Raw genomic sequence first — 27,538 nt, 5'->3', positions numbered from 1 at the left:
CAAACACCCATAGGAACCGGACTAGACTGTACTGGTAACTATCAGTTTTGTCCAGCCATTCAGTTTGGCCAAATTATTTTGTTTCATCTTTTTTTTTTTAAATAATTTATTTAAATTAATAAAATTAAAATTAAATGAATTATTAATATGGATTATATAAATAACTCATTACAAAAAAATATTTAACTATAATTATATTTATGATGTTAATAGTCACTACTTACTAACTGTAGAAAAAAAAAAGTTACTACTTATTGACTAAAAATTTACTCTTTAGTATGCATAATTATTAATAATGTCATACATTTTATATATGATTAATATATATAAAAAAATTTTATTGTACGTAGATTAATCATGCTTGCTTGCAACTTAAGTATTTTAAAAAAAAATTACCTAATTACTTTAATTAAGTGTAAATAGTAGAATATGTATGAATATATTATATATCTACATATATTATCATATGATTTATGATATATTATTAATTGATAGCATATATTATTTAACATTTTATATGGTCAATGATGGTAATAAATTAGATGAAAATTAAATAATTAACTCATACAACTACCATATAAAATAATATATTATATATAATATATATTTTAAAAAATACATATACTAATTCGGTCGGTTTCGATTCAGTCCAGTCCAAAAACCACAGACGTTGGGACTAGACCAAACCCCTTCGGTCCCCCAAATGGTGGACCGAAACCAACCAAACACATTTTCGGTTGAGTCCAATTCGTACCGAATGGTTCGATCCATTCGATTTTTCTGGTCCAGACTAAAAATTCTTCTGCCTTAATGTGAAAGGATCAAAAAGGAAAATATAGGATTTAATCAATTGAACTGAGCATATCGAACGTTTGGAAAATCTAAAGAATAAAAATAACATCTAATTCACTAGCTCCTTGTCCTTATATATCTCATCATAATTTCCTATTTTTACACCGAAAAATAGTTTTCATTTATAGTTTACCTAGAAAGTTTTAAGAAAATAAAAAGAAAAAGAAAAATATTGTTTCATTCTAAAACAAAGGATTTCAAGAACAATTCTTCTACATACCCCCGGGTTGTGTCCCCGGTGCGTCCCTGGCTGACGTGGCATATGCCACGTCTACTGACTTATTTTATTAAAAAAAAAAAAGACAGAAAGAGGAGGGAAACGATTTTGAGCGGCATTTTTGAGCATTTTGGACCGGAGGATAAATATAGGCAAAGAGGAGATCTGAGCATTTTGTGGGTTCGGTCACCTTCGTCAGCCGTCTTTGTTCGCCGTCGCTCATTCCGTACACGCCATCCCAGCTTCCAGATCTCTCTGAGTCACGTAAGTAGCTTAGTCGTTCATTTTGTACTCTCGGGCTTCTCTCTTTTGGGTTGTCGGTGGCATCTGTGCTTGTCGTTGGTTTGTTTTGGTGATTTTATTTTGCTTTCATGTCACTTTTGTTATAGTGCTAAGTTGTTTAGCTATGATGACCAGTAGAGTGCTGCAGACTCACTTCATGTCGTCTGTAGAGTGATAGGTTTATTATGAATAGATTGAAAGAATTCGAATTCTAATTTGGGATCTTTTATGGATGGTGGATGGGTCAGTTTGTGGTTTTGGAGGCTGCCTGAGTTTAAGGTGCTTGTGGAATCATGTGGGACACTAATTTATCAGTGCTATTTACTGGGTTGGATTATTGTGTTTATTGGGTTGGATTATTGTGTTTGAGTTAAGTGTGAATATTCTAAAATAAGAGTTTGAGTTCAGGCTCATACAAGAGTTGGGGACTCGAAAACTCAGCTTGAGCTTCAATTGATTTGTTGAGAATTTAACCACGAACTCAGCTCAAAGCTCGACTCAACTTAATTGAATTAATTTTTTTTTAATCTTCTTTTTTTTCTCATTTTAGAAAATAAATAAAAATCTTTATATCATATGTAATGAGATAATAAATATAAATTAAATAAATTATACTAATACAATATACAAATTGTATTTATTTTATATTTATTACTTTTATAAATTACCCATATGTTAATGTCCAAGTTTTTCACATGTACTGATATTTCATATCTAATATCTTGTATGCATATAATATTTACATGTATATAACATATTTTTATTAATATATGTGTATTACAATTTTTAACTTGTATTACAATTTATACAAATTGTATTTTTAATTGTATAATTTATTATTAAGGAATAAATTATACAAGCCATATATAGCAGTGTTGGAGGAATAATTAGAAATGATCTAATGGTGTTTTCTTAATTTGCTCATTTTTCATTACATTAGGTTTGGGATGTAATTAATATGGGGCACAACTTGATCAGGCTATTTGGATGGTTTGAGACATTGTATCAACTTCAATAACTACAAATATGATTCTTAGCTAGGTACTTATTGTCTGGTTGAATGTGATAGAAAGTTGAGTTTAGAGCTAGCTTATTCCGGTATGGTAGGAAATCATGGAGGTGCTAATTAAGTAGCTTAGCTGCTCATTTTGGTCATGTCTTTAGGAAGGTTAATGATTTTGCAAATTTAGCTGATTGTGCATACTTAAGATGTAAATGAGATATTATTTTAGACTTTGAATGTATAGATACTCTTATTCTATCGTAAGAGATATATTGATAATGCATTTGTCTTCTTTTCAGCATGGGAAACGGGAATGAACAACCATCTACGTTAACACTAGGTAGCTCAAACACCTCATTTCCAGCATATATCAATAACATTGGAATTTGTTGAGTTTTTATTTATTTTCAAAATACATCAATAACAAGCTCCTGGGTTCATATGTTAGAGCATACCATCAACTAGTCCAAACATCCCAAATTACATGCCTGGTTATTATGGACCAATGCATGCGTGGTCACTGACTTTTCTACCATATTCAGTTGGCAACCAATACCCATTTCAACATGGCCCTCCGACTCCTCATATCAGTACAAGCTCTACAACAAATAACTATAAAGGTACAGAGGATAATAGACCTGATGGTGGGGAAACTGAAGCGTTATATACATCTCCAAGAGTTGAAGAAAGTACTGAGGATAGATGAAATACACGAGAAACAGAGGATGGTAGTGCCGGGGGACATCTCAGAATGTGGTAATGGATGATGATAATATGGTTGAGAAGCCAACCAAGGGGATGGAGAGTTCATTTGAAGATTTATTGAGTTATTATAAGCAATATGGTAAAAAATGTGGCTTTGAGGTGATGACGAAAAGGACTGAGAGGGGAGAAGATGAGGCTGTTAGAAATGTCACCCTTGCTTGTGCCCAGGGTGGGAAGGCTCGGAATAGGATTTTGAATGTTGCCAACGCACGTCCGACAGGGAAGACGGAATGTACGGCAAAAATTAATGCCTTAAGAATTGATGAAAAACTTCGGTTGACTACAGTTCATAATATCCATAACCATGGCTTCAGTCCAAAGAAATCTCGTTTCTTTCGATGTAATAGAGAAGTGAGTGGCTTGGTAAAAAGAATTCTAGATACAAATGACTTGGCTGGCATCCGAATGAATAAGAGCTTCGGATCTCTTATTGTTGGCGCGGGTGGATTCGAGAACCTTCTATTTTTGGAAAATGATTGTCGTAATTATATCGATAAGGCAAGACATCTACGACTTGGCGCAGGTGGTGCTAGAGCACTTAGAGAATACTTTTTACGGATGTAGTATAGAAATCCTGAGTTCTTTACATTGATGAATTTAGATGATGACGGGAGGTTAAAAAATGTCTTCTGGGCAGACTCTCGTAGTAGAGCAACCTACCAATATTCCTGTGATATGGTCACATTCGACACCACTTACCTAATGAATAGATATAGGATGCCCTTTGCATCATTTGTTGGTGTAAACCACCATGGACAATCAATTTTGTAAGGAGCAGGCTTGATTTCCAGTGAGGATACTGAGACTTTTGTATGGTTATTCCAGATCTGATTGCAGTGTATGGATGGTATAGCTCTGAAAGCTATTATCACTGATCAAGATAGAGCAATGAAAAATGCAATTGCTATTGTTTTTCCAGAAACCAAACATAGATTTTGCCTATGACATATACTAAAGAAAGTTTCAAAGAAACTTGGCTCATATGGTTCGTACAAAACTGGGATAAAAATGAATTAATGAAATGTGTGTATAACACCCAATGTATTGAAGAGTTTGAGAAGTGTTGGGATCAATTAATTACCACTTACAACTTGCAAGAGAATGCGTGGTTGAAAAGCCTATACATTTACTGTAGCATTGGGTACCGGCATTTTTGAAAGAGTCTTTTTGGGCTAGAATGAATACGACGCAGCGGAGTGAGAGCATGAATGCATTTTTTGACAGTTACGTTCATATTAAGACAAACCTCAAAGAGATTGTCGACCAGTTTGATAATGCATTGAAAAAAAATTGAGAATGAAAATGCCGCAGACTTCCACTCTTTAATGTCACAATTCCCTGCATATTTAGATCACCGATTGAGAAGAGGTTCCAAGAGTTGTACACGAATGCTAAATTCAAGGAAATTCAAAAACAAGTTACTGGCATGATCGATTTGAATCCAAAGTTACATAAGAGTGATGGTGCATTAAAGACCTATGTGGTTCAAGATGAAATTCGTTTGGAAGATTTCACTAAGCCGATTACACATTTTGTGGATTTTAGTGAGGTAGATGCAATTGCAATGTGTTCTTGTAGATTATTTGAGATGAGGGCAATATTGTGTTGGCAAATTTTTGCCATTTTCAGATGTGACGAGATTAAAGTTTTGCCAGATAAATACATTTTAGATCGATAAAGGAAGAATATTAAAAGACGATATACATTAATCCATAGTAGCTATGATGCAGGGGAAAAGTGGGCAGATTCTAATAGATATTCAACATTATTGAATATATGTTACTAGATGATTACTCATGCAGCGGGTACTAGAAAGCATACTGAGGATGTAAAAAGTAAGTTATGTGCAATGATTGAGTTGTATGATGCCAACCAAGAACTCCCATCGATGACCCAAACGAGTTTCAATGTCAGTTGTATGGCAAATGACACAACTATGGGAGGTGATTCTGGTCAAGTACGCAGTCCTCATGTTGTGCGAGGGAAAGGCAAACCCTCATATTTGAAGAGAGCATCAAGGATGGAGATAGACATGTGAAAAGCTAAGACGAAGACAAAGAAAGCACCATCAAAAGGGAAACGTAAAGAGGTATAGATATTTAGAATGACATTTTTATTTATATTTTACTCTAAAATATTAATTAATATATTCTTACTTGTTACTTGATTATTAGAGAGATGGAGGAGATACATCAGTTGTAGACACTTGCAGGAATTTATTTGTCAATACTGACATGGATATGCCCAATGTTGAAATTATTATATCCCAACTCCGAGAAACAGTGATTCAGAGTTAAGAAGATGTAAGTGGATGAATTTATTTTTTCCGAGACTTTGAATGTATTTATTGACACAACGTTAATATTTAGATTTTTATTCTTTATAGATGCAGTTTGGGTTGGATGGATTAAAACCGTGGTAGTATGGGATGTATGGAAATTTCATGGATGGATCACAAGGCAGGCAATGATTTTTGGGGATTTTAATATATTTTTTGTGGACTTTAATGTATTATTTGTGGACTTTAATTGAGCTAGTAGATTTTGGTAAATTGAATGTAATTCATGGCATTTTTTTGAAAATTTAGAAGATTTTTGTGGATCTAATGTATTTTGTGGCTTGATGAGAGAATTAGATGCTTATTTTGTGATTTAATAGATTTTGGTAGATTGAATGTAAATTCAGGGCATTATTTTTGTGAATTTAGTTGATATGGTTGTGGATTTAGATAGAGTATTTTGTAGCTTGATGAGAGAATTAGATGCTTATTTTGTGAATTTATTAAATTTTTGTGAATTTAATAGATTTTTATAGATTGAATATAAATTTAGGGCATTATTTTTGTGAATTTAGTTGAAATGGTTGTGTTATTAGAGTATTTTGTGGCTTGATGAGAGATTCAGGGCATTATTTTGTGAATTTATGAAATTTTTGTGAGTTTAATAGATTTTTGTAAATTGAATATAATTCAGGGCATTTTTTTGTGAATTTAGAAGATTCTTGTGGAAAACCATGTATTTTGTCGCTTGAATGTAAATTAGAAAATTATTTTGTAATATGGTTGATATAAAGTTACAGAGAATCTACCTGGAGGGGGAGGAAATATGATGGGGAAAAAAGCCAGTAGAATATGGATACCTTGAAAGTATTCTATCTACAATTCTTCTATGTGCACAACCTGAAGAACATAATTGATTTTTCGGTTGCATAACAAGTCTTGAAAAGTTGCAAGAAATGACTGAATATTGAATGCATTTTTCCTGCCTTTATACAAAATATTTCACACAAGGATTCAACGCCAAAATGTCTACAAAACAGGGTTCAAAACCTTTGCAATAGACATTCAGTACCACTGCAAAGTGTTAATCTCGAGTCTGTAACTTGGCTCATATAGTTGTTTATAATTGCATCCAAAATAGAACATCTAATACAAACAATGAGTTCAATGAATTTGGAGGGCGAATTATACATCATCTAGTCACATAATTGGCATACAGTTTGTAGTCCAATACAAAGAGACTACAAACACTTCATATCACGTGAGTGGCATGTCCAATACAAATGCAAAGTCTAGTAAAAAATAAAAGTCCACTACAAAAGCAAAGAACTACAAACACTAGAATGATGATTACTTGGATACTACAAGGTAAAATGCAACAAAAAATGCAAATGCCCAAAAATGTTAGATGATTCAGTTCATTATTAATCATTGTAAAATATATATATATATATATATTTATATATATATTATGTAGAAATTTACTTGTCATTACCTGTGTATTGTACTTTGGACACCCTAAGAAGGGTCGTCCTCGATTTCTTGCAGTATTTGCATATCTCATAGTGGCTTCAACCTCACAGTAACATTTAGTAGAGGATGAGGAAGAAATTGATGATGATGACATTCTAAAATCCCCCAAAATCACAAAGTAGTTAACTTGGAGAGAGTTTTGAGTAACTTAAATTATTATTATTATTATTATTATTATTATTATTATTTTGCAAATTAAATTGTCTTCTTTTGCAAGCTTCATATAGCTTGTTTTGGCATTTCTAACATTCTTGAATCCCTTTCTGTGCATGTACTTGTCAGTGAGTATATGTTGAGAGAAACGCAAAAAAACATAAGAAATGAATTAGAAGATAAATCTAGAATCCCAAAAAATCGTTTCATAAACCAGAACCAAATATAATTGGATAGAAAAAGAAGCCAAAATTCCAATCTCCCAATCATATGTTGCTCTAATAATATCTACTTCCCAATTCAATAAGTGATGGTTTTATACTGCTATTCAAATATGTTTCACAAATTATCAATCAATTGATCTAAAAACTAAGGCCATAGATCACATGGCATAGATAGAGAAATGTCAAATTCTTTTTGGATATTCCTTTTATTTTTGTGTGCTTAAGCTGCAACACCTCACTTACCATGGCATTGATCTCATTACAAATTGGTTTGACAGTAGTCTAAGCCACTGTTAAATGTTTGAACCATGAACAAAAAAAACATGTATAAAAACCAGAAGTATGCCATACAATTCTAATGCGTTGACAGTTGCACAGTCCAATCAAATTCATAGGACATCCACACATGTTCTCCTGCATCTACATTTCCAATATCTCCTTCTTCAACACTTTTGTTATACCTTGATTCCCTAATTTAATATATTTGTAAATAAAAGCACCATCTAACCCATTTAATGGTCAAACGAAGAAAAATAAACCTAGAAATTCAAAAATATTAGCATGGAGCACACGTAATTCATACATCTCTTCACATACTAGAACCAAATCAAACCCATAGATATACTAGCATCGCAGGTCACATGCAAACTTAGCACAAGTAATAAAACTAATGAAATACTCTGTAATAGTAATGTTACCTTGCACTAACTTGTTCTTAGCCAGTAATGGATTTGTGTTTGTCGCTTGCGCCTACTTTGAGAATACGAAGATGAAGGAGATTTTAGATCTGGGTAAAGAAGACGAAGGGGCTTCATGGATACAAGTGTTTGTCGAAGGGGGTTTCGTCAAGAAGACAAAGGGGCTTCGGGGGTGTTCTAGGGTTCGTGGATGTTATGGGTGGAGAAGACGAAGGGGCTTTGTGGAGAACACAAACGCTGACTGTGGAGAAGACGAAGGGACTTTGTTGGATGTGGCTTTGTGAGACGATGACTTCAATAGAGAAGACGAATACGATGTGAGAAGACAAAGAAGAATGGGGGTTCCGATGGGGAGAAGATCGTGACAATGAGATGGGGGTTTTGCTTGGCTGACCACGACAACCAAGATGAGTGCTCAAAGATGATGGGGTGAAGGGAAGACGATGGCTTCGGTGTCAGGATGGGGTTTTGAAGGGTCGAAAAAGAATAGGGGTTTCGATGGGGAGTAGATCGTGACAATGGGATGGGGGTTTTGCTTGGCTGACTACGACGACGAAGTTGATGGCTCAAAGATGATGGGGCAGAGGGAAGATGATGGCTTCTGTTTCGAGATGGGGTTTCGAAGGGTCAAAGGAAGACAAAGGACAAACTGCATTCTGATTTCATCCCCATCGTATTCCCTCCCTTCATTCGTTTTCTGTGTTTTGAGTTTTTTTTTTTTAAATGATATTGGCTAACGACATGGCATAAAGCCACGTCAGTCGAGGCCGCGGTGGGGCCCCAGGCAGATTGGCCATAGCGTTTTTCTTTCAAGAACCCTAAAAGGAATCGAAAAGATTTCAAAACTATTTTTTATTTGGAAAATGGGTTAAAAAATAGTTTAATTTATTTTTTAGAATGGAAAATAGAGAAAAAAACAGAAAAATATTTTTATTTTTTTATATGTTCACTTGTCAGTTGTCAAAAGCTATATTGTAATTGAAAAAAATAGTATATGAAAATGGAAACATATTAACTGTTTCATAATTTTGGCACTATTTTGTTTTGAAATTGAAAAATGCTTCTTGCAAGCGCATGGTGTAAGCGTCCTGTAATTGGCGCCATTTAATAAAACTTTTCACTCTCTCTCTCTCTCTCTCTCTCTCTCTCTCTCTCTCTCTCTCTCTCTCTCTCTCTCTCTCTCTCTCTCTCTCTCTCTCTCTCTCTCTCTCCATTTCATTCCCTCTTAACCGTTTCATAGGTCTCTCATTTACCTTGTCACCTTCTCCCTCATAGCATCCATCATCTGGTTGGCTTTCTCTTAAACATTGAAGAATCAAAAAATCAACAAAAGATAGTGCCAATAAATTCCTTGTAGGGCCACCATCTTTGAAAAAAATACCAGTCCTAAAGTTGTTGCAACAACCCACATTATTTATGGAGGTTTCGTGAATGGTGCAAACTGCATGGCTTTTTGGTTGAAGAGCTTCTCTTAAGCCATATTTCATTGACATTATCAAGTCTACCCAAATTAAGAAAATTGCCTAAGCTCTGTACAGGGTATGAGTAGGTGAGAATTCAAAGTTTTGAATTTTGTTCCAATGACCGTTTTGGTTGATGTACTGGAACGAAATATTTCGATATTAGTATATTTTGGTGTACCGTTTCAAGATAAATATTATATGAATAAATTATATATAAAAACTATATTCCAAAATAATATCAATAAAATGATAAGCAGTGGAAAACACAATAACAAGAAAAATAGTAACGGTAAACACAACAATGGGTAAAGTAGCAATGCGTCAATATTCTTTGCAAAAGCTTTCCCCTCATGGGTTATAGTATTTTTTTTTTCAATGACTAGATCATGATCTACAAGTAAATAGATAGTAATAAATTTTATATTTTCTACTTTTTTTTACTTTTCAAAAATTTTAGATTTCGACGGTTAAAGCCTTTCAAAAGGGATTTTTACAGCGCGAAAGTCTGGCAGATCCTGCACAGACTATTTAAGTTGAAGATACTATTGGCGTGAGGGAGAGCAAATGATTCTTTTTCTTTCTTAATGAGGTAGAATGATTTATTGGGAATCAAGACGGAAATGGAAAGTGCCAAAGTGAGTGTGCAGTGGTGATTTATTTTCAATATTTCTATTCCCTTTTCACAAAATTACCATTTTGTCTCCAATTTTTAATTTATTTTCAAAACTGCCATTAAGTTTAATTTTGGACTAGAATCCTACCAGAAGTGACCGAAATTAGCTGGAACGGCTGGAATTTGAGTCAAAATGGAATAGGTACCTACTCTATGCCGGTTACTATTCCAGCACGAAAAATTCTGGCCATTCCAACCGGAACGGAATGAATTTAAAAAATTTAGGTGAGATCCTCTAACATTCGAATGGGGAGATGTAAATCCATGTGATGAAATTTTAAAATTACTTTTTTTGAAGAAGTTATGTCTGTATCCAACTCAACATCATCGACTGGATAATATTTATAAATCCAAAATTTGCAAACAAATCGACAATACTCTAGATCACCCTCATATAGTTAGGATTTAGATTCTACCATTGCTGCATTGTCATCTGATCCTGGTTTGAATTGGAAGCCAACAATGGTGGCTACAATAGTAGCCGAGGTGATGCATCGGAGGCCTGATTTCTTCATTTTCTTCTTCCATTTCTTTTCTCTTTATCCGTAGTTTACTTTCTTTATTTTTTTCTTTATGCTTTTGTCTTTTTTTTTTTATTCCCTTTACATACAATCCGATTACACCCTGCTTGCATATCTCGACTATACCTAGCAAAATTGTTTTAAATTTGGATAATAGAATTGAGTCTTTGAACCAAAAACTGAAATTATTAAATAAATTATAACATGCATGTTTAGAAAAAGTACTTTCTTCTATAAATTATTATAATTTTAAAAGGGGCAGTGCTATGGCACTAGAGGTGTCCCGACGGTGCCCACCAATAAGTGCATTTTGTATTTTTTAAAATATTTTTTTAATTCAATTCAATCATTTTTTTAAATGACAAACTCATTAAAAATACTTCCTTAATAATTAAGTAAAAAAAAAAAGAGTCAAAATCGGAAGAATTCATCTAAAAAATCTCTCGATGGCTTTAGCTTTTTTCTTTTAAAAGTAATAGAGAATAACACTACTTAGGTTGCATTTGGATGTTGAGTTGAATTGAGATTAATTGAGTTCTTTATGAATAATAGTTAATTGAGATGATTGAATGAGTTTTATGGGGCTCACATAAAATGAGTTTAGAAGTATTTGAATGTTAATATGAATTTATATGTATTTATAAAAAGTTAAAAAAGATTGTAAATCTTGCATGTAAATAGATGTTGAGTTAAAAAAAAGGTTATAGATTCTACGTTTAAAGAGATTTTGAGTTGAATGATATTTTATAATTTAAGAATTGTGTGTTTAGATATTGGACTAAGCTTAAATTTGATCTCAGCTCAAATAAGCTCATCTACCTCCATGTTACAACTCAAATGTTGGTAGTAGTGTGGATACCAAGTGTTCCGCTTGGTTTCACGGTCCTCTTAAATTGTGGTGTTCATATACAGTTGTGATCATTCTCTTTAGTTATGAACAAGATGATGTAGGAGCTGTTGCCCCTTAATTAATATTTGGAAAAGAGAAATGCCATATGTTATTTTCCATTCTTTTAATCATCTCTTGTTATGTTTTAAATTATTTATTATTTTCATTTTATCTAAAAACTATCTTGAGAAAGAAAAATACTTTAGTCATAAAAAAATTATACTAAAGTAAATCTATAAATTGATGTAGTTTGATGCAGTACGTTAGATTATAAAGTCACTTTTATTATAAAGTAGATCTAAAGAATTCTATGAAACCATATCAATTTATGGGTTTATGTTGTGAAATTTCTGTCTGTAGCAATTCTTTTTGATAAAATGTTGAATGACATTATTTTTTTCTTTATGACATTGTGCAAGTATCGTATTCTCTCTTTAGAAAAAGTGGGGCACACCGTTAGAAAGTTGATTATTTATTTGAAACTCAAACTTATTCATTTTTTTAAAAGAGAATGACATGAGACTTGCATATTTTAAAACTGTATAAATTATATCCCTCGTGTAATAGAGTAATGCTAGATTATAAATAATGGGCAATGCTACACCCAACGAGAATTCTCACCCAACGTGTAAAATTTGTTTTTTGTTTTTTTGCTTGTTTTCAAACATTTTTTTTTAAATCATAAAGTCATTATAAAATAATTTCTTAACTATTAAATAAAAAAATAAAAAAAAATCATTTCGGTAGACAGTACAACTCTAGTTGAGAGTGGCATTTTCCATAAATAATATGCTTATAATATGGATAATTATCTTTAGAAAAATGAAAAAAAAAAATCACTTGTGCAAATTAAGATATTGGAAATGCTAGTATTCTTCTTGAGTTTGTCTCTTTATTTTGACCATTTATATATTTAATTTTTTTTTAATTTTTTTCTTTACGTAATGATTAAAGAAATAAATTTTAATGTATTAGTGCATTTTTTTATTTTTTTAAAATATTTAAATATAATAAAAAATATAAAAAAAGAAGAAGAGAAAAATGATAATGGGCACACATAGTTAAGCTTCTTTCACTTATGTCAGTATGTGTAGCAAAGTCCCCAACGAAATCACACGTGCAACTCACACGCACAACAATGGTGACACAGCCCCTAACGGCTAGTAATTATAAAACGGTAAGTCTTTTCAATTTCTTTCTCTCACCCTCTCTCTCTTGCCTTTCAACATTTCGCATCACTTTCTCTCATCACCAAAAATGCTATTTGCACATGGCGTGGCGTACCTTCGCGTACACGAGTCCACGTGGCTTAGTTAATGAAACGGTGCGTTGCACACCGCATCGAGGATTCCCCCGGGCCTTATCGTTCTGCCTCCCCTCTTCCTTCAGGTACAGAGGCTGGATGAAATTAGGGCTCGACGACGGCTGCCTCCACACTTCTCTCGTCGTCGATTCCAGAAATTTCCAGGTAAACGATTGTTCAGCGAAACCCATTTGGAAACCAAGTCGTGCAAAACCCATTTCAAAACCAGAAATTTCACCATTGAAGCCAGGTCGTGCGAAACCCATTTCAAAACCAGAAATTTCAAAATTTCTACCAGGTCGTGCAAAACCCATTTCAAAACCAGAAATTTCACCATTGAAACCAGGTCGTGCGAAACCCATTTCAAAACCAGAAATTTCCTGCACCTCCACGCTGCAGAAAACACCCATTTGAAACCAGGTCGTGCGAAACTGATTGTTCAGCGAGGGAAGAAATTTCCCTCACCTTCGCACTTCTCTCGTCGTCGATTCCAGAAGCTTTGCGTCCATTGTTGAGGTACACGTTTAGAACTTCCTCTTCCTACTGTTTAGAAGTTCATCTTCTTTTGCATTTCGAGAATCCCAGTAGATTGTTGTAGGTGCAGGGTTCCAAAAATGTTGAACTCAGGAAACGATTTGAGTGTGGTCTGTATTGTCTACATTATTCTGGAAATCACCCGATCTTGTCCCAAGAAAAAGAATTTGGGCCTAGTTGAAGCATTATATTGCTTGGCTGAAGAGGTCACAAAAACAATTTGCTATATGGTTTGCCCGTGATTAGTAGGTTTGGCTTTATTAGAAGAATAATAATCTTGTTGAATGCCTTGTTAGAACTTATCAACTTCAGAATTTTGATGACACAAAGTCAAGTTGTCCTTGAATCCTAGCCTGATGGTTTGGATGATTTTAAGATTTGGGGTAGATTTGGGTACACATTATATTACAAGAGCACAAGAAATGTGTCAGGCTATATGTGAAATTTCAACTTGATTGAGCTTTTCAAAAACTTCTTCTTCTTTTTTTATAAGTACTTTTCAAAAACTTCTTGCACTATCGAGAGTGAGATTAGAATTTTACTTGCAATAAAGGTTATAAAGTTGGGGGACAGAGCCTTCATAGTTAACAATAGAAATAGTTGCTATTTTTTTAGTAAAAGCTTTTGGGCCTAGTTTATGAAGCATTATATTGCTTGGTTGAAGAGGTCAAAAAAATAATTTGCTATATGGTTTGCCCGTGATTAGTAAGTTTGGCTTTATTGGAAGAAGAATAATCTTGTTGAATGCCTTGTTAGAACTTTTCAACTTCAGAATTTTGATGACACAAAGTCAAGTTATCCTTGAATCCTAGTCTGATGGCTTGGATGATTTTAAGATTTGGGGTAGATTTGGGTACACATTATATTACAAGAGCACAAGAAATGTGTCAAGCTATATGTGAAATTTCAACTTGATTGAGCTTTTCAAAAACTTCTTCTTCCTTTTTTATAAGTACTTTTCAAAAACTTCTTGCACTATCGAGAGTGAGATTAGAATTTTACTTGCAATAGAGGTTATAAAGTTGGGGGACGGAGCCTAAATTTTTATTATGTGATTCCTGAATCTGTGATTTGGCTTGGGCGATCATTCCCTGTAACTTTGAACAATTCAAGCATTTCATTTATGGGTTAAAAGGGTCAAAACAAAAAACACATATTTTTTGTGTACTAGATTGGAAGAAATTCATGTGTCCTTTAAACGTGTAAGAAGTATGCATTTCCATCATAAGTTTAACAAAATGATAGACTGACCGAGAGAAATTTTTAAAAAATATTATAGGGAAATGAGTTTATGATGAGCTAATTTTAAACCCATTTCAAAACCGCACCTTCACGCTGCAGAAAACACCCATTTGAAACCAGGTCGTGTGAAACTAATTTATTTCGCCACCATTTTTTAAGCATTCATCAGTCCATACTTGGTTAGAGATTATGTATAAAGAATATTTACTGTGATGCTCTTGAGCTTAGTTTCTCCCACCATGTCCGTCGACCTTCCGAAGGCCTTAGTTTATGAAGCTTTGCCTTTGTCTCCCGTAACCTAATTTTGTATTCTTTTTTCCATGCCTCAAAACTGAGCCCCTGCTTTTCGAAGTTCATAATCAGGATTTACAATAGAAGCTGGCTGCCCTGATTTGATCTCTACTAGAGCTCTGGCATCATTGTTAAAAGTCTGAGAATATTTCATCATCGACGACAACGTCTTCTTCCTCTTTTGCCAAACAAAAGAGGGGTCATCCATTATGCTTCTGTGAGATTGAAGTCCAACTGAGATACTCAAATACTCAAAATAATCCAGGACGACCCTTCTTAAGTTGTCCAAAGTACAACAAAGAGGTAACTAAATTCATATTTAGTTAAATTATTTTTTTGATGTTTATCTAACATTTTTTGCTTCAAATGTGTATAAAATCACAGGGATTACTATATTGTAAGTATTTCAAATGGGTAGATGGCCATGAATACCCATTGTCGGACCCAAGTGAAACTCACACTGAATTTTCCAACAAGGAGAAGGAGCTGAAGAAAAAACTGGTCGATATTGAAAAGATCATTATTGATTTGCGTAAAAGAGTAGACGAATTCGAGTTCATACTATCCAATAGAAATGAGAAGTTACTGAAGGAGTTGGTGGCTGTTGTACGTGAAGCAGAAATAAGACGTTCACGCACATTAGTTCGTGGGTTTTGGGCTTTAGCATTTGTTCTAGCATATTACTTGGTGGTGCATAAGTAATTTCATATTAGTGTTAGAATTTAGTTGCTTCTGTATATATAATGTTCTCTATATATTAGTGAAACTTGTGAACCATGTTTCCCACTGCAGCTGAAACGGAAACTCTTACCACGCGCATGCATTTTTTGTCATCCATTTCTTGTTGGAATGAAAATGATTCATGGGATGGATGTTTTAGTTATGTCAAAACTGAAATTATTTTGTATTACTGAATGACTTTGCATGGAAATGATTCATGCGGCCAGTGGGAATTTAATATCAAAACATGTAATATTTTGCATTTAGTTTTGGTAAATTATATGGCCTCAAAACGCCAACTTGTATTTTATTACAAGTTAATTGCATCCTGCGTATAAGAAGCCTGTAAATAACTTCTATTATGTCTTGCCTTATTGTGCAATATCCTGTAAATAAGAAGCCTGCTAGCACAAGATAGAAATCCAAAGAATTTAAATCATCTAACTGTTAGAATAGGAGGAAACGGGTCAGCAACTGTATTGTCTTTACACCCAAATAATCAGCCCACATTTTATCATTCATTTAGTTAGTGAAAGACCTTCCGAAGGCAGAAGCACAACTTGTGCAGCCTGCATTACAAAATAGCCCACACGATACTCAAAACCTTTGACTGACTCAAATTCATCCCGACCTGGTGATGGAACACTAAATACAACTTCACCATGTGCAATACCCGTACGCACTCAATTGATTCACTGCACGACTTGGGCTAATCACGTACAATCCAACCCGTGCCCCTTCAATATACTTTCTATTAGGAGACATTCGGATTATATGCTGTAGAATGCTTGGATCCAGGGGTCAGCATGCTAAAGTATTCATTAATGAGTACCTACACAACACAATCCGAATTTTGAGTTAGATAAATTACAAAAATAAATTGTTCAAATATTGCTCATATTTACTGGAAATTTCGCGTTGGTGATATAATTCCTGCCTATAGTATGTATAATTTAATTTAAATTAAATCCATTAGTGCATTCATTCATAGGTCCTGTAGCTCTACAACTAATTAGGCCAAGCAACTTCAATGACTATTACTAATAATTCAAATACTCTAATACCAAGACTAGCAAAGTATCAATCCATTCAAATACTCAAAATAACCACATTACCAATAATAAACTTAAAAGTCACTGACCATCTACGGGTTGTGATCCTACAATTGGTTGTGATCCATTCAACCCAAAGAACATCTGCAAGGAGTAATAGCAGTTTCTTAGTGTAATGTCAATATTACAGTTCTCGCTAAAAAAGCAATAGAATATTACTGTTTCTTGACTCGCGATCATTGATTCTTGGCATTGCCTTCGACATTTTTCAACTATTGAGTTGTCTTCAACAAGCTGGTCATAACATAACAAACGCAAAAATATAATACAACCCAAAGATCATTTTTCTCGCAAATAAGCTAGCAACCCAAAAAAAAAAAAAAAAAAAAAAAACACTTTCTAAAGTTAATATACCTGCGACAATCCAACTTCACACATCTTTTTTAGACGGGCCAAATAAATTCCTGCTCGTATCCGGCAATGGTGTATCTCCTCCATCCCTCTAAAATAAAACAAGTAATCCGTGCATGTTATAGATGGAATGCGTTAATAACATATAAAACCAATTATATATGTGTATATTTGGACTGTAAGTATCATAGTGAAGTACCTGTTTCTGTTTTCCCTTTACTGTTGCATTCTTCGCCTTCGCTTTAACTTTCCGCATCTCTTTTTCCATTATCGATGCTCTCTTCAGAGATGGTGGTTTGCCTTTCCCTCTTACTACTAGCGGACTAAGTACTTTCTGTGAACCCGCACATGTAGCTGTCTCCGGTATCGAAGGAATAATATTGGAACCCATGCATGTTCTTGATGGAGGTTCTTGGTTCTCACTATATAACTCAATCATTGAATACAACTTTTGTGTTGCATTCTCGGTATGTTTTTTTGAACCCGCAGCGTAAGTAATCATCTTATAACAGATATTCAACAGAGTAGAATATCTGTTAGCATCTGCTCGTTGAGCCCCTACGTCATAGCTGTTGTCAATTAACGTGTACCTCCTTTTAATGTCATTCCTCCATCTGTCCAAAATATACTGATTTGGCAAATCTTTTATACCATTAGACTTAAATAAAACCAAAATATACCTGCACAATATGCCCCTCATCTGAAATAGCCCACACAAACACTTTGCAACTGTATCCACCTCACTAAAGTCCACTGAATATGTAACTAGCTTAGTGAAGTCTTCCACATGAACTTCATCTTCTACATGATATGTCTTTACACCACCATCTCTCTTAAGTAACTCTGGGGCCAAATCTATAAGACATTGCAGTTCTCGCTAAACTTCCCTGAATTTTGCATTCATGTATAATTCTTGAAATTTCTTCTCGATCGGAGATCTAGATATGCATGGAATTGTGAAGCTAAATGAGTGAAAGTCAGCGTTATTTTCATTCTCAATTTTCTTCTTCAAAGCGTCGACAAACTGGTCGACAAACTCTTTCAAGTTTGTCTTCGTGTGAACATAACCATCAAAAAAAGCATTTGGGCTCTCGCTCCGCTGCGTTGTACTCATCCCTGCCCAGAAAGAATCTTTCAAGAATGTCGGTACCCAATGTTGACGCTCAGTGTATAAACTTTTCAGCCAACTATTCTCCTCCAATTTGTAAGTGGTGATTAACTGCTCCCAAGCGCTTTCAAACTCTTGAACATTTTGGGTGTCATACACGCATTTCATCACAGCATTTTTCATCCCACTTTTGTAGGCAGAATAGGAGGAAAGCTTTTCAGGGACTTTTTTCAAGATATTCCACAAACAAAATCGATGTCGATTTTGTGGAAAGACAAGAGTAATAGCATTCTTCATTGCTCTATCCTGATCAGTAATAATAGCTCTAGGAGCTATACCATCCATACACTGTAACCAGGTCTTGAATAACCACACAAACGTTGCCGTATCCTCACTGGATATCAATCCAACTCCCAAAAGAATTGACTGGCCGTGGTGGTTTACACTTACAAATGGTGCGAATGGCATCCCATATCTATTCGTCAGATATGTGGTGTCAAATGTAACCACATCACTGAAATCTTCATAGGCTGCCCTACTACTGGGGTCTGCCCAGAAGACATTCTTTAACCTCCCGTCGTCATCTAAATCCATGGACGCAAGAATCCAGGATTCTTGTATTGCATCCGCAAAAAATATTCCTGAAGCGCTCCAGCACCACTAGCCCCAAGTCATAAATGTCGGGCCTTATCGATGTAATTCCGACAATCCTTTTCCAAAACGGGCGGTTTTCAAAACCTCCCACGCCAACGACAAGAGATCCGAAGCTCTTATTCATTCGGATACCAGCCAGATCATTTGTATCTAAGACTCTTTTTACAGAGTCAGAAACTTCTCTATTACATTGAAAGAAGCGGGATTTTTTTGGACTGAGGCCGTGGTTATGAATGTTATTAACTGTTGTCAACTCATACTTTCCGTCAACTTTTAAGACATTAATCTTCGCCTTACACTCTATTTTTCCTGTTGGACATGGCCTGACAACATTCAATGTCCTATTACGGGCTTTCCCACCACGGGGACACCCGAGGGTGGCATATCTGACAGTCCCATCATCTCCCTTCTCAGTCATTCTTGTCATCACTCCAAACCCAATATTCTTAGCATACTACTTGTAATAAGTCATTACTTCTTCAAAAGAATTAAACCCCATCTTCGACTTGGGCTCCTCAATCGTGTCACCACCAACTCCATCATCTAATTGAGCTGTCTCGGCAACGACATCCTCAGTTTTCATACCATCTGCTCTATCTTTTCCGCTTTCTTCAACTTCAGCGGAGGTAAATGGGATATCAGTTTCGGGAGACAAGTCTTCTATATCACCTCTTTCGTTTGCGGCAAATCCAGTAGTCATAACAGAAGTTGGGTAACCAGCATCGTACTAAAAGAAAAGGGAGCATTTTTTTAATAACATATAACATTAATATTAAAAGTGAAACTAAAAATTTACAAAAGTTCAAGAATACAATTGTATCACCTCTTGAATATTGCATGGATATTGGTAGCCATCTGGCTGTTGCATTAGACCTGGTGACCACGTAGGAAGTTCTCCATAGTAACCGTGCATGTGCATGTAATTTCTGAATGTTAGAGAAGTTGACGGTATGCCCTAACATGTTATTACACAAGTTATTCATGTACAAAATCCATGGATATCAACCCAACATAGTCCAACAAATTAACTAAAAATATAACACCCCGTGGTTGGGAGATCTGAGCTAGATGGTGTTAGGGGAGATGAGTGCTCTTCCCCTTTTTCCATGATGAGAAGAGATGAACTGTAAAATTCCACAAAAGTAGATAAAATATGCCTTACAAGTAGTACATCTTTAATGAAAAACTTGGAAATAAACACAACTGAACTTGGAGCCGAAATTTAGTGATACTTAACTTAATTGGTCTAAAAAGTGAATGAAAATAATGTCATAAGTTTTCCAAATTAATACCAAATTGACCCTTTGATTTCAATTAACAATATCAAAATCGATTCAGCCATAACATTGTAAGTATTGAAATTTTTGTCTAGATTTCTACCTTCATCAAATTTGAATGAAACTTCAAATTTTTGTTTCTAACATAAATAAACGTCACTACCATGTATATAAATAAGCTCTGATTTTAGCTTTCCATTAAAATGGAGATAGATATGAAGCCAACGACAACACTTGAAATTACCAGTAATTTGAAGTTTTAATTCGAATTTAAAATAGCAAAAACTATTGAATTCAATTAAACTATTTATTTATTTTGGTACATTTTCCATAAACCAGCATGAAGTGAAAATGCAAAGATACTTATCCTTAAAAAAAATGCTGAACAGTTTAGCACCAGGAAATTTCTTACAGACCCGGATTTTCAAGTTGATGACTGATTATCAAGATCATCAACATGCCGCCAAAAGGTTAAGCAAAAGTTGATGAATCATTTAGTTCCATAAAACCCAAGTGAAGACGATGAGTTAGATCTTATTTTATTTTGTTGATTCAACTCATTGTTGTTTTATTATACAGATTCTATGGCATCTTTATGATAAAGATATTATACATGAAGAAGCTGTGCTAAAGTGTGATGATGAGAATCTTTCAAATATGCTGATGATTCAGATAAAGTTTTGGTTAAACAGTCAGAAAAATTCATTCAAGTAAGTATTATTATTAACCTTTTGGCATTTTTTTTTTAAAAACAAAAGGGGAAACATATACTAACTTAACTTAAATTAGTTGTTCAAGATATGTTAACGACTTTGTAATTTCATTTCTTTCACAATGACTCTTCTTACTTAGTCAACAGATGAATATTTCCCATTCATTTTCTCCTCTTACCTCTTAGCCTACAGATGAATTTCCTAGTAATTTTCATTCATCAAACTTAAAATACCATCTCTCCCAGATTGTTCAACCAGAGATAAGGCTAGCACAACCCGAAAATCAATGGCCATCGTTGGAGCCATGCAAATACACAAGCAGTAAGTTTTTAAGTTCGAAATTACGTCAACTAACTACACATTCTATACAGAGGATTTTCAACATGAAATAAAATTTGACCCAAACGTGAGACCCACTAGATTTTGTACAGAGACCCAAACGCAAATATTGTGATTTCTAGAATAATGTGGACAATACAGACCACACCACACTCAAATCATTTCCCGAGTTCAACATTTTCGGAACCCTGCAACGACAACAATCTACTGGGATTCTCGAAATGCATAAAGTATATGAAGTTCTAAACAGTAGGAAGAGGAAGTTCTAAACGCGTACCTCAACAATGGACGCAAAGCCTCTGCAGCGTGAAACAATGGACGCAAAGCTTCTGCAGCGTGAAGGTGCGGCTTTGAAATGGGTCTTCAAATGGGTGTTTTCTGCAGCGTGAAGGTGTGGTTTTGAAATGGGTTTCGCACGAACTGGTTTCAATTTTTTTTTTTTAAATATATTGGCTAATGTGGCATTAGGTTCCGCAACGGGTACCCAGCGGCGGGTACCTGCAGCAGTATTATAATATGCTTATAATATGGATAATTATCTTTAGAAAAATGAAAAAAAAAAATCACTTGTGCAAATTAAGATATTGGAAATGCTAGTATTCTTCTTGAGTTTGTCTCTTTATTTTGACTATTTATATATTTAATTTTTTTTATTTTTTTCTTTACATAATGATTAAAGAAATAAATTTTAATGTATTAGTGCATTTTTTATTTTTTAAAAATATTTAAAAATAATAAAAAATATGAAAAAAGAAGAAGAGAAAAATGAAAATGGGCACACATAGTTAAGCTTTCTTCACTTATGTCAGTATGTGTACCAAAGTCCCCAGCGAAATCGCACGTGCAACTCACACGCACAACAATGGTGACACAGCCCCTAACGGCTAGTAATTATAAAACGGTAAGTCTTTTCAATTTCTTTCTCTCACCCTCTCTCTCTTGCCTTTCAACGTTTCGCATCACTTTCTCTCATCACTCGGTCCTTCTCTCTCAAAATTTTCTCACTCTTTCACGCTTTCCTAGATGACCCAAATAGAAATTTTACCGCAAGAAAGTTAAGTGGTCTCCTTACCACAAGAAAACTATAAGTTGTCTCCTATAATAAACAAACGGGTTCAAAGATTTTCCTGAGAGTCGAGTTGTACTCGGAGAAAAGGCAATGTGGAGCAACGGCAAGAATTTCCCCGCGAGGGGGTTCTCGACTCCGCCACCTGTACGGAAGCCTAGGCCGATGATGCCGCTGTCAGAGAGGAAGAGATCGTCGCCTGTAAATAATGGTGATCTCTTCCATGTTATACATAAAGTGCCTGCTGGTGATTCTCCCTATGTAAGGGCCAAACATGTTCAGGCGAGTGATTCTTGATGCTTTGGCATGGTTTAGGCTAATGGGGTTTAATATGTGTTTTGCTGTGTTTGATTTGAATGCTCGTTCATGTCGCTTTAGTTCTCGTGTATAAAGAAACTTTATCTTGGATTTTGTTATTTCGTCTCTTGTGTTGCAATCCATGATTCTTGAATGTTACTTTTACTGGTTATTCTTGATTTTTATGGACATCTAGTGTTCAAAGTCTGCATAATTTGAATGCCTGCCTTGGTAGCTTTATCGGGGCCCAGGTTTTTCTTGTAACTGGGGTAGAAAATATTTTCCATTGTAGAGGTTTGGATTAGGTTTAATTTGATGCTCATGCTCATTTGGTTATTTTACAAGACCCATTATTTATTTATTTGTTTCTTCTCGGAATTCTTGGTATTTGAAGCTTGTTGATTTGTATGCTTTTAGATGTATAACCTTTTTTTTTTTCAATTTTGCTGAATTTTATTTTTATTTCATATGGTCCCATTTGTTTATGAAGAAATATTATATGGAATTTTAACTGAAAATATTTTTGAGGAAAGAAAAGTGGATGACCCAATGAATAACCTTGGGCATGGGTATGCTACTCCAATCTAAGGTTCAAATCTCCTTTGGTGCAGACAATATCTAGGGGCCATTGGTGGATTTTCTTCTTAAATTACCAAAAGCGCACTTGTGGGAAACTCCTAAGGCCTATGCAACCCCGAGATTAGTTAGGACATAGTTCCCGGACACTCAGTGCCAATAAAAAAAAACCAAGTATTTAGAATGGCAAAATTATGTATATGAAGTGTGCTGATCACTGTTTGTAGAGATCCTGACTAGATTCATTCCCTTTTTGTCTTTGCTTTATTAAATATTGGTTTTTTTAATTACAGTTGATAGACAAGGATCCGAACAGGGCAATTTCCATGTTCTGGGCTGCCATAAATGCCGGGGACAGAGTTGATAGTGCCTTGAAAGACATGTCAATTGTGATGAAACAATTGGATCGATCTGATGAGGCAATCGAAGCTATCAAATCTTTCCGTCATCTCTGCCCATATGATTCTCAGGAATCTCTCGACAATGTGTTAGTCGAGCTCTACAAGGTAAAAGAACCGTTCCCAAGTAAATAGTTACTTCATATATTCACTTGCCCATTGTTTATCATTTTCTGTTTTAGCCAGTTAGTTTTGAAACTATTAGCTAGTTGTAAAAAGTGAGAAGATATCTTCAGGATGCATCTATACTTTGATAAGTGAATTCTTCTTATGAATCTCTCATTTTCATCCCCTTAGAAAGATTAGTAAGTTGTAACGTTTGTAACAATCTATGGAGAGCTAGGTTACCAGTCTACGCCTTACATAATGGTCCTTCTCTTTATCACCTATTGTTTGCTGATGACTTAGTCTTACTTGGAAAATAAAGCCTCTGTAGTTGTTGTGCCATTAGTCATGTTCATTAAAGTATCTGTGCAGCTGCTTGTGAACAGCTTTTCAACCGTAATAAGTCTAAGCTTGTGTTCTCCTAGAATGTTAATCGAGGGCTCTCTGGTATGATCTGAATGTCATACAAATACTTCTTGCAGTAGGAATAGGAATTTTGATGTAAGATCCCACCTTTTACCCTCTTTAGTTTACTCCCCAATAATACCTTGCAGAAGTGATCCAAGAAAAATGTAAAGACCATTACATTCAAATAGTATGAAAAACAAGGAAATACTGAAGTAAATATGTAAGTAAAGTAGGTGATGACAATCAATGAATGCGTTATACATATCAATTGTACCATTTTAGCAAGAAATTAGGAGTGACAGTCTATGCTTGATAATGTGTTCTCCATGGAGACATCTCAGAATTGATGGAAAGAATATCTTAGTACCATGATTTATGTACCATTTGAAAGAAATTTATCACACTTACAAGAGGTTCATTGTGTTCCATATCTGGGGTTCGAGGGTAAAAACTAAAAATTACATTTTATCACACATGCTGTATTTCTGATGGATGCTTCATCTACTATGTTAGTTTCTTATTCCAATTTTGGGGTTGGGATTAAAATTTGGGAATGCAAAATGCAAGCTCTGATGTTTGCCCTAATAAGTGACTTCGCATTTATGTTTATTTAGTTTGACTTCCTATATATGTTAATGGATTTTGGTTACATTACTTTGAAGACAAACTTACTTGCCATTAGCCTCCCAAACTTATGTATTGTTCTCTTGATTTGATGAGCAAGCACGGATGTAATTTGCATAAATTGTTTGTGCACTTATTATATTTTTGCAGAGATCTGGAAGGATTGAAGAAGAGATTCAGATGCTTCAGCTCAAACTGAAGCGCATTGAAGATGGTATAGCTTTTGGTGGAAGAAGGACAAAGACAGCTAGATCTCAAGGAAAGAAGGTTCAGATAACTATTGAACAGGAAGTATCAAGGTGGATGATGCATCTATTATTTTTCTTTTCACATTATATTTTCCGACAAACTTACATGACTTTGATACTCTTTTAATGCAGGATACTAGGCAACTTGGCCTGGGCTTACTTGCAGCAAAGTAATTATAAAGCTGCTGAAGAACATTACAGGTAAGTTTTTCACACTCTAATCATATCTACATGTGTAACATCTCATTTGTTTCAGACAAATGTCATTTCTATTATTTGGAATCTGTTCAGGAAAGCTTTATCTCTGGAACCGGATAAGAATAAGCAGTGCAACTTGGCCATCTGTTTGATGCACATGAACAGGATTGCAGAAGCAGCATCTCTGGTTCATGACGTAAGAGTTTCATCTGGAAATAGACAGATGGATGAGTCTTATGCCAAGTCCTATGAACGTGCTCTTCAAATGTTGACTGACCTGGAGTCACAGCCAGGGCCATCAAATGAAAACTGTAGAGGTTCCTTTGGTCAGAACCAAACTGAGGACAAGGACAATTTCTTTTGGCATGGCAATGAGACTCGACAATGCAAATCATTTGGACAAAGAATTAGTTTACAGTCCTCTCCTCAAACATCTGCTGATAAATGCGTGAAAGGTCCTCACTTCGAATACTCTGGTGACAGGATGTCAGGGTTTTCCAACAGACTGAAGGAAAATGGGGTTGGTTCAACTGGAACAGAAGCAACACCTACTTGCAAAACTGCATATTCTTTCCCTTCTTCCACTGGAAGGAACCTGAATGTTTTATTTACACAACCAAGAAGACCGCCATGGGGGTTTGACAATGATTATCAAAGCAGGAAAATATTGGGAAATTATGCAGTTCGCAGTTCAAGTCGCAAACTTACATTTGAGCCATCTGTAACCACTGAAAATGTGCAAGCTGACTCAATTCAAGATGTTAATGGGGACTGGAGGAGGTCATGCAGAGATCTAGCTAGATTGAAAGATGAATCAGTGATAAAATCTATGTCAATGAATTATGCAAGAACATCAGAATCTTCCGTTGATCGAGGTTGGGATCAGAGTTCTGGAATTACCATTTCAGGTCATGAGAAACCAATTGCAAGTGAAGAATCTTTCAGAAAGGGCAGCCCTGGTGTGCCAGATGGTCTTCATCAACCCTCCACGGAAATTCTGCAGTCATCACACGATAATAATAAGAAAAGTTGGGCAGATATGGTCGAGGAAGAAGAACAAGAATTACTAAGTGGAAGCATGTTAAACAAGTATTATGATGGTTGGAATGTCGAGGAATATAATGATGAAAATATGAATACCAACATAATGTGTCAAAGTCCTTACCCAGAGAGTCAGATTAAAAATATAAGCTACAAGTATGAATCATTTGATGTTAAAGACCTAAACGGTACATCTGGGGCTGGAGTTTTATCAAGGAACCTAGCAGTGCAGCGTTCTATGAATTTCAATCAGCAGCAGAAGCCAGAGTCAACAGATTACTTTTACTCCTCACCAATGCCAAAGATGGACTTGAACTTTGAGGGCCGTGGATCTGAGAAGGCAAATGGAAGGGATTATTCTATGTCTGAGGAGAAGGAAAAACTAATGAGGAGAAACAGATTACAGGTTTTCCGAGACATAACTCCTTAACCAGAAAGTCCAGGCAGAGCTTGTATACGAACCAGTTCTAGATGCCACAGTTGTCCATAGTCCGTACTGCAATTTTAAGTGTTCTTTTATTTTAATTTGATATTTGGGTGTTAAATAGCATTGGTGGGTCTGTGTGATTCATTCTCTTTATTCTTTTTTTCCTGCTCATTGTTTCATTTTACCTTTAGCTTTGTATATCTGCTATTCATCTGTCTACTGTATGAAGTTTTCTTTCTAATTGAAGTATACAGCACTGTTTGATGGATTTGTCCTCATTCTTTGTTCCCTGATTCCATCAAGCTTCATGTATCTGCTTTACCATTCATTGGTTTTTGGATGATTTGAAAAAAATTGTAACCGCCAAGGAATTCAAAGATCATGGTACTCATTCGCCATAAGTGAGGATTCATTAATAAATTACGGGATACAGTCCTCTTTCTTTTTTTTTTTTTTTTTTTTTTTTTTTAAAGAACACTTCATATATCTCCACGTCCATGGCGTTTCTTGTGTAATTCATTAGATATGTATGCCGAGACCTAATTACCTATGAAGATCTATTAGCAGTACTTCATCTTCCTGGTCATCATTCCAGATTTTGATAAATATTGGGTACAACTTCATAAAATCCCTACTATTAAAAATATTGTTCACAATACAACAACATTTTTTATTTTATTTTGTAGGCCAAAGGATTGGATGAACATTTCAACAACACGTAAAGTTTAAAAAATATTACCAATTAGATGAACATTTTGTTGTCCAACCTATTAGATGTCAAATATAAGCGTGAATTTTAACTTTGCATTGTTACATGCACACACAAATATAATAAATGGGTCAAAGTAAGAACTGGGCGATAGGTAACCTAAACCCAATTCATTCCTTTCCACTCGCCCTCTATAAAATGTTTGGATAACCTATCATTTAATGTCACATTATGAGATGATAAATA

General features: G+C 34.9%; 2 protein-coding genes across 2 annotated transcripts; one reads left to right on the top strand and one right to left on the bottom strand.

Moving 5' to 3' along the window:
• Positions 1-17,981: 17,981 nt before the first annotated feature.
• LOC122292255 (protein FAR1-RELATED SEQUENCE 5-like) lies at positions 17,982-19,284 on the bottom strand. The gene is made up of 2 exons (XM_043100530.1): positions 18,951-19,284; positions 17,982-18,853 (listed from the first exon to the last, which is right to left on the bottom strand). The coding sequence occupies exons 1-2, from the start codon at positions 19,282-19,284 to the stop codon at positions 17,982-17,984; spliced, it is 1,206 nt and encodes a 401-aa protein (XP_042956464.1).
• Positions 19,285-22,137: 2,853 nt separating this feature from the next.
• Positions 22,138-26,861, top strand: LOC122315918. The gene is made up of 5 exons (XM_043132252.1): positions 22,138-22,543; positions 23,428-23,640; positions 24,820-24,968; positions 25,050-25,118; positions 25,209-26,861. Exons 1-5 carry the CDS (start codon positions 22,355-22,357, stop codon positions 26,584-26,586), a joined length of 1,998 nt encoding a protein of 665 aa, XP_042988186.1. The 5' UTR covers positions 22,138-22,354; the 3' UTR covers positions 26,587-26,861.
• Positions 26,862-27,538: the final 677 nt, after the last annotated feature.

Source organism: Carya illinoinensis, chromosome 1 (assembly GCF_018687715.1).
Source record: "Carya illinoinensis cultivar Pawnee chromosome 1, C.illinoinensisPawnee_v1, whole genome shotgun sequence".
NCBI classification, from domain to species: Eukaryota; Viridiplantae; Streptophyta; class Magnoliopsida; order Fagales; family Juglandaceae; genus Carya; species Carya illinoinensis.
The sequence above is the reverse complement of the archived record's forward strand: the minus strand, read 5'-3'. Positions and strand labels throughout refer to the sequence as shown.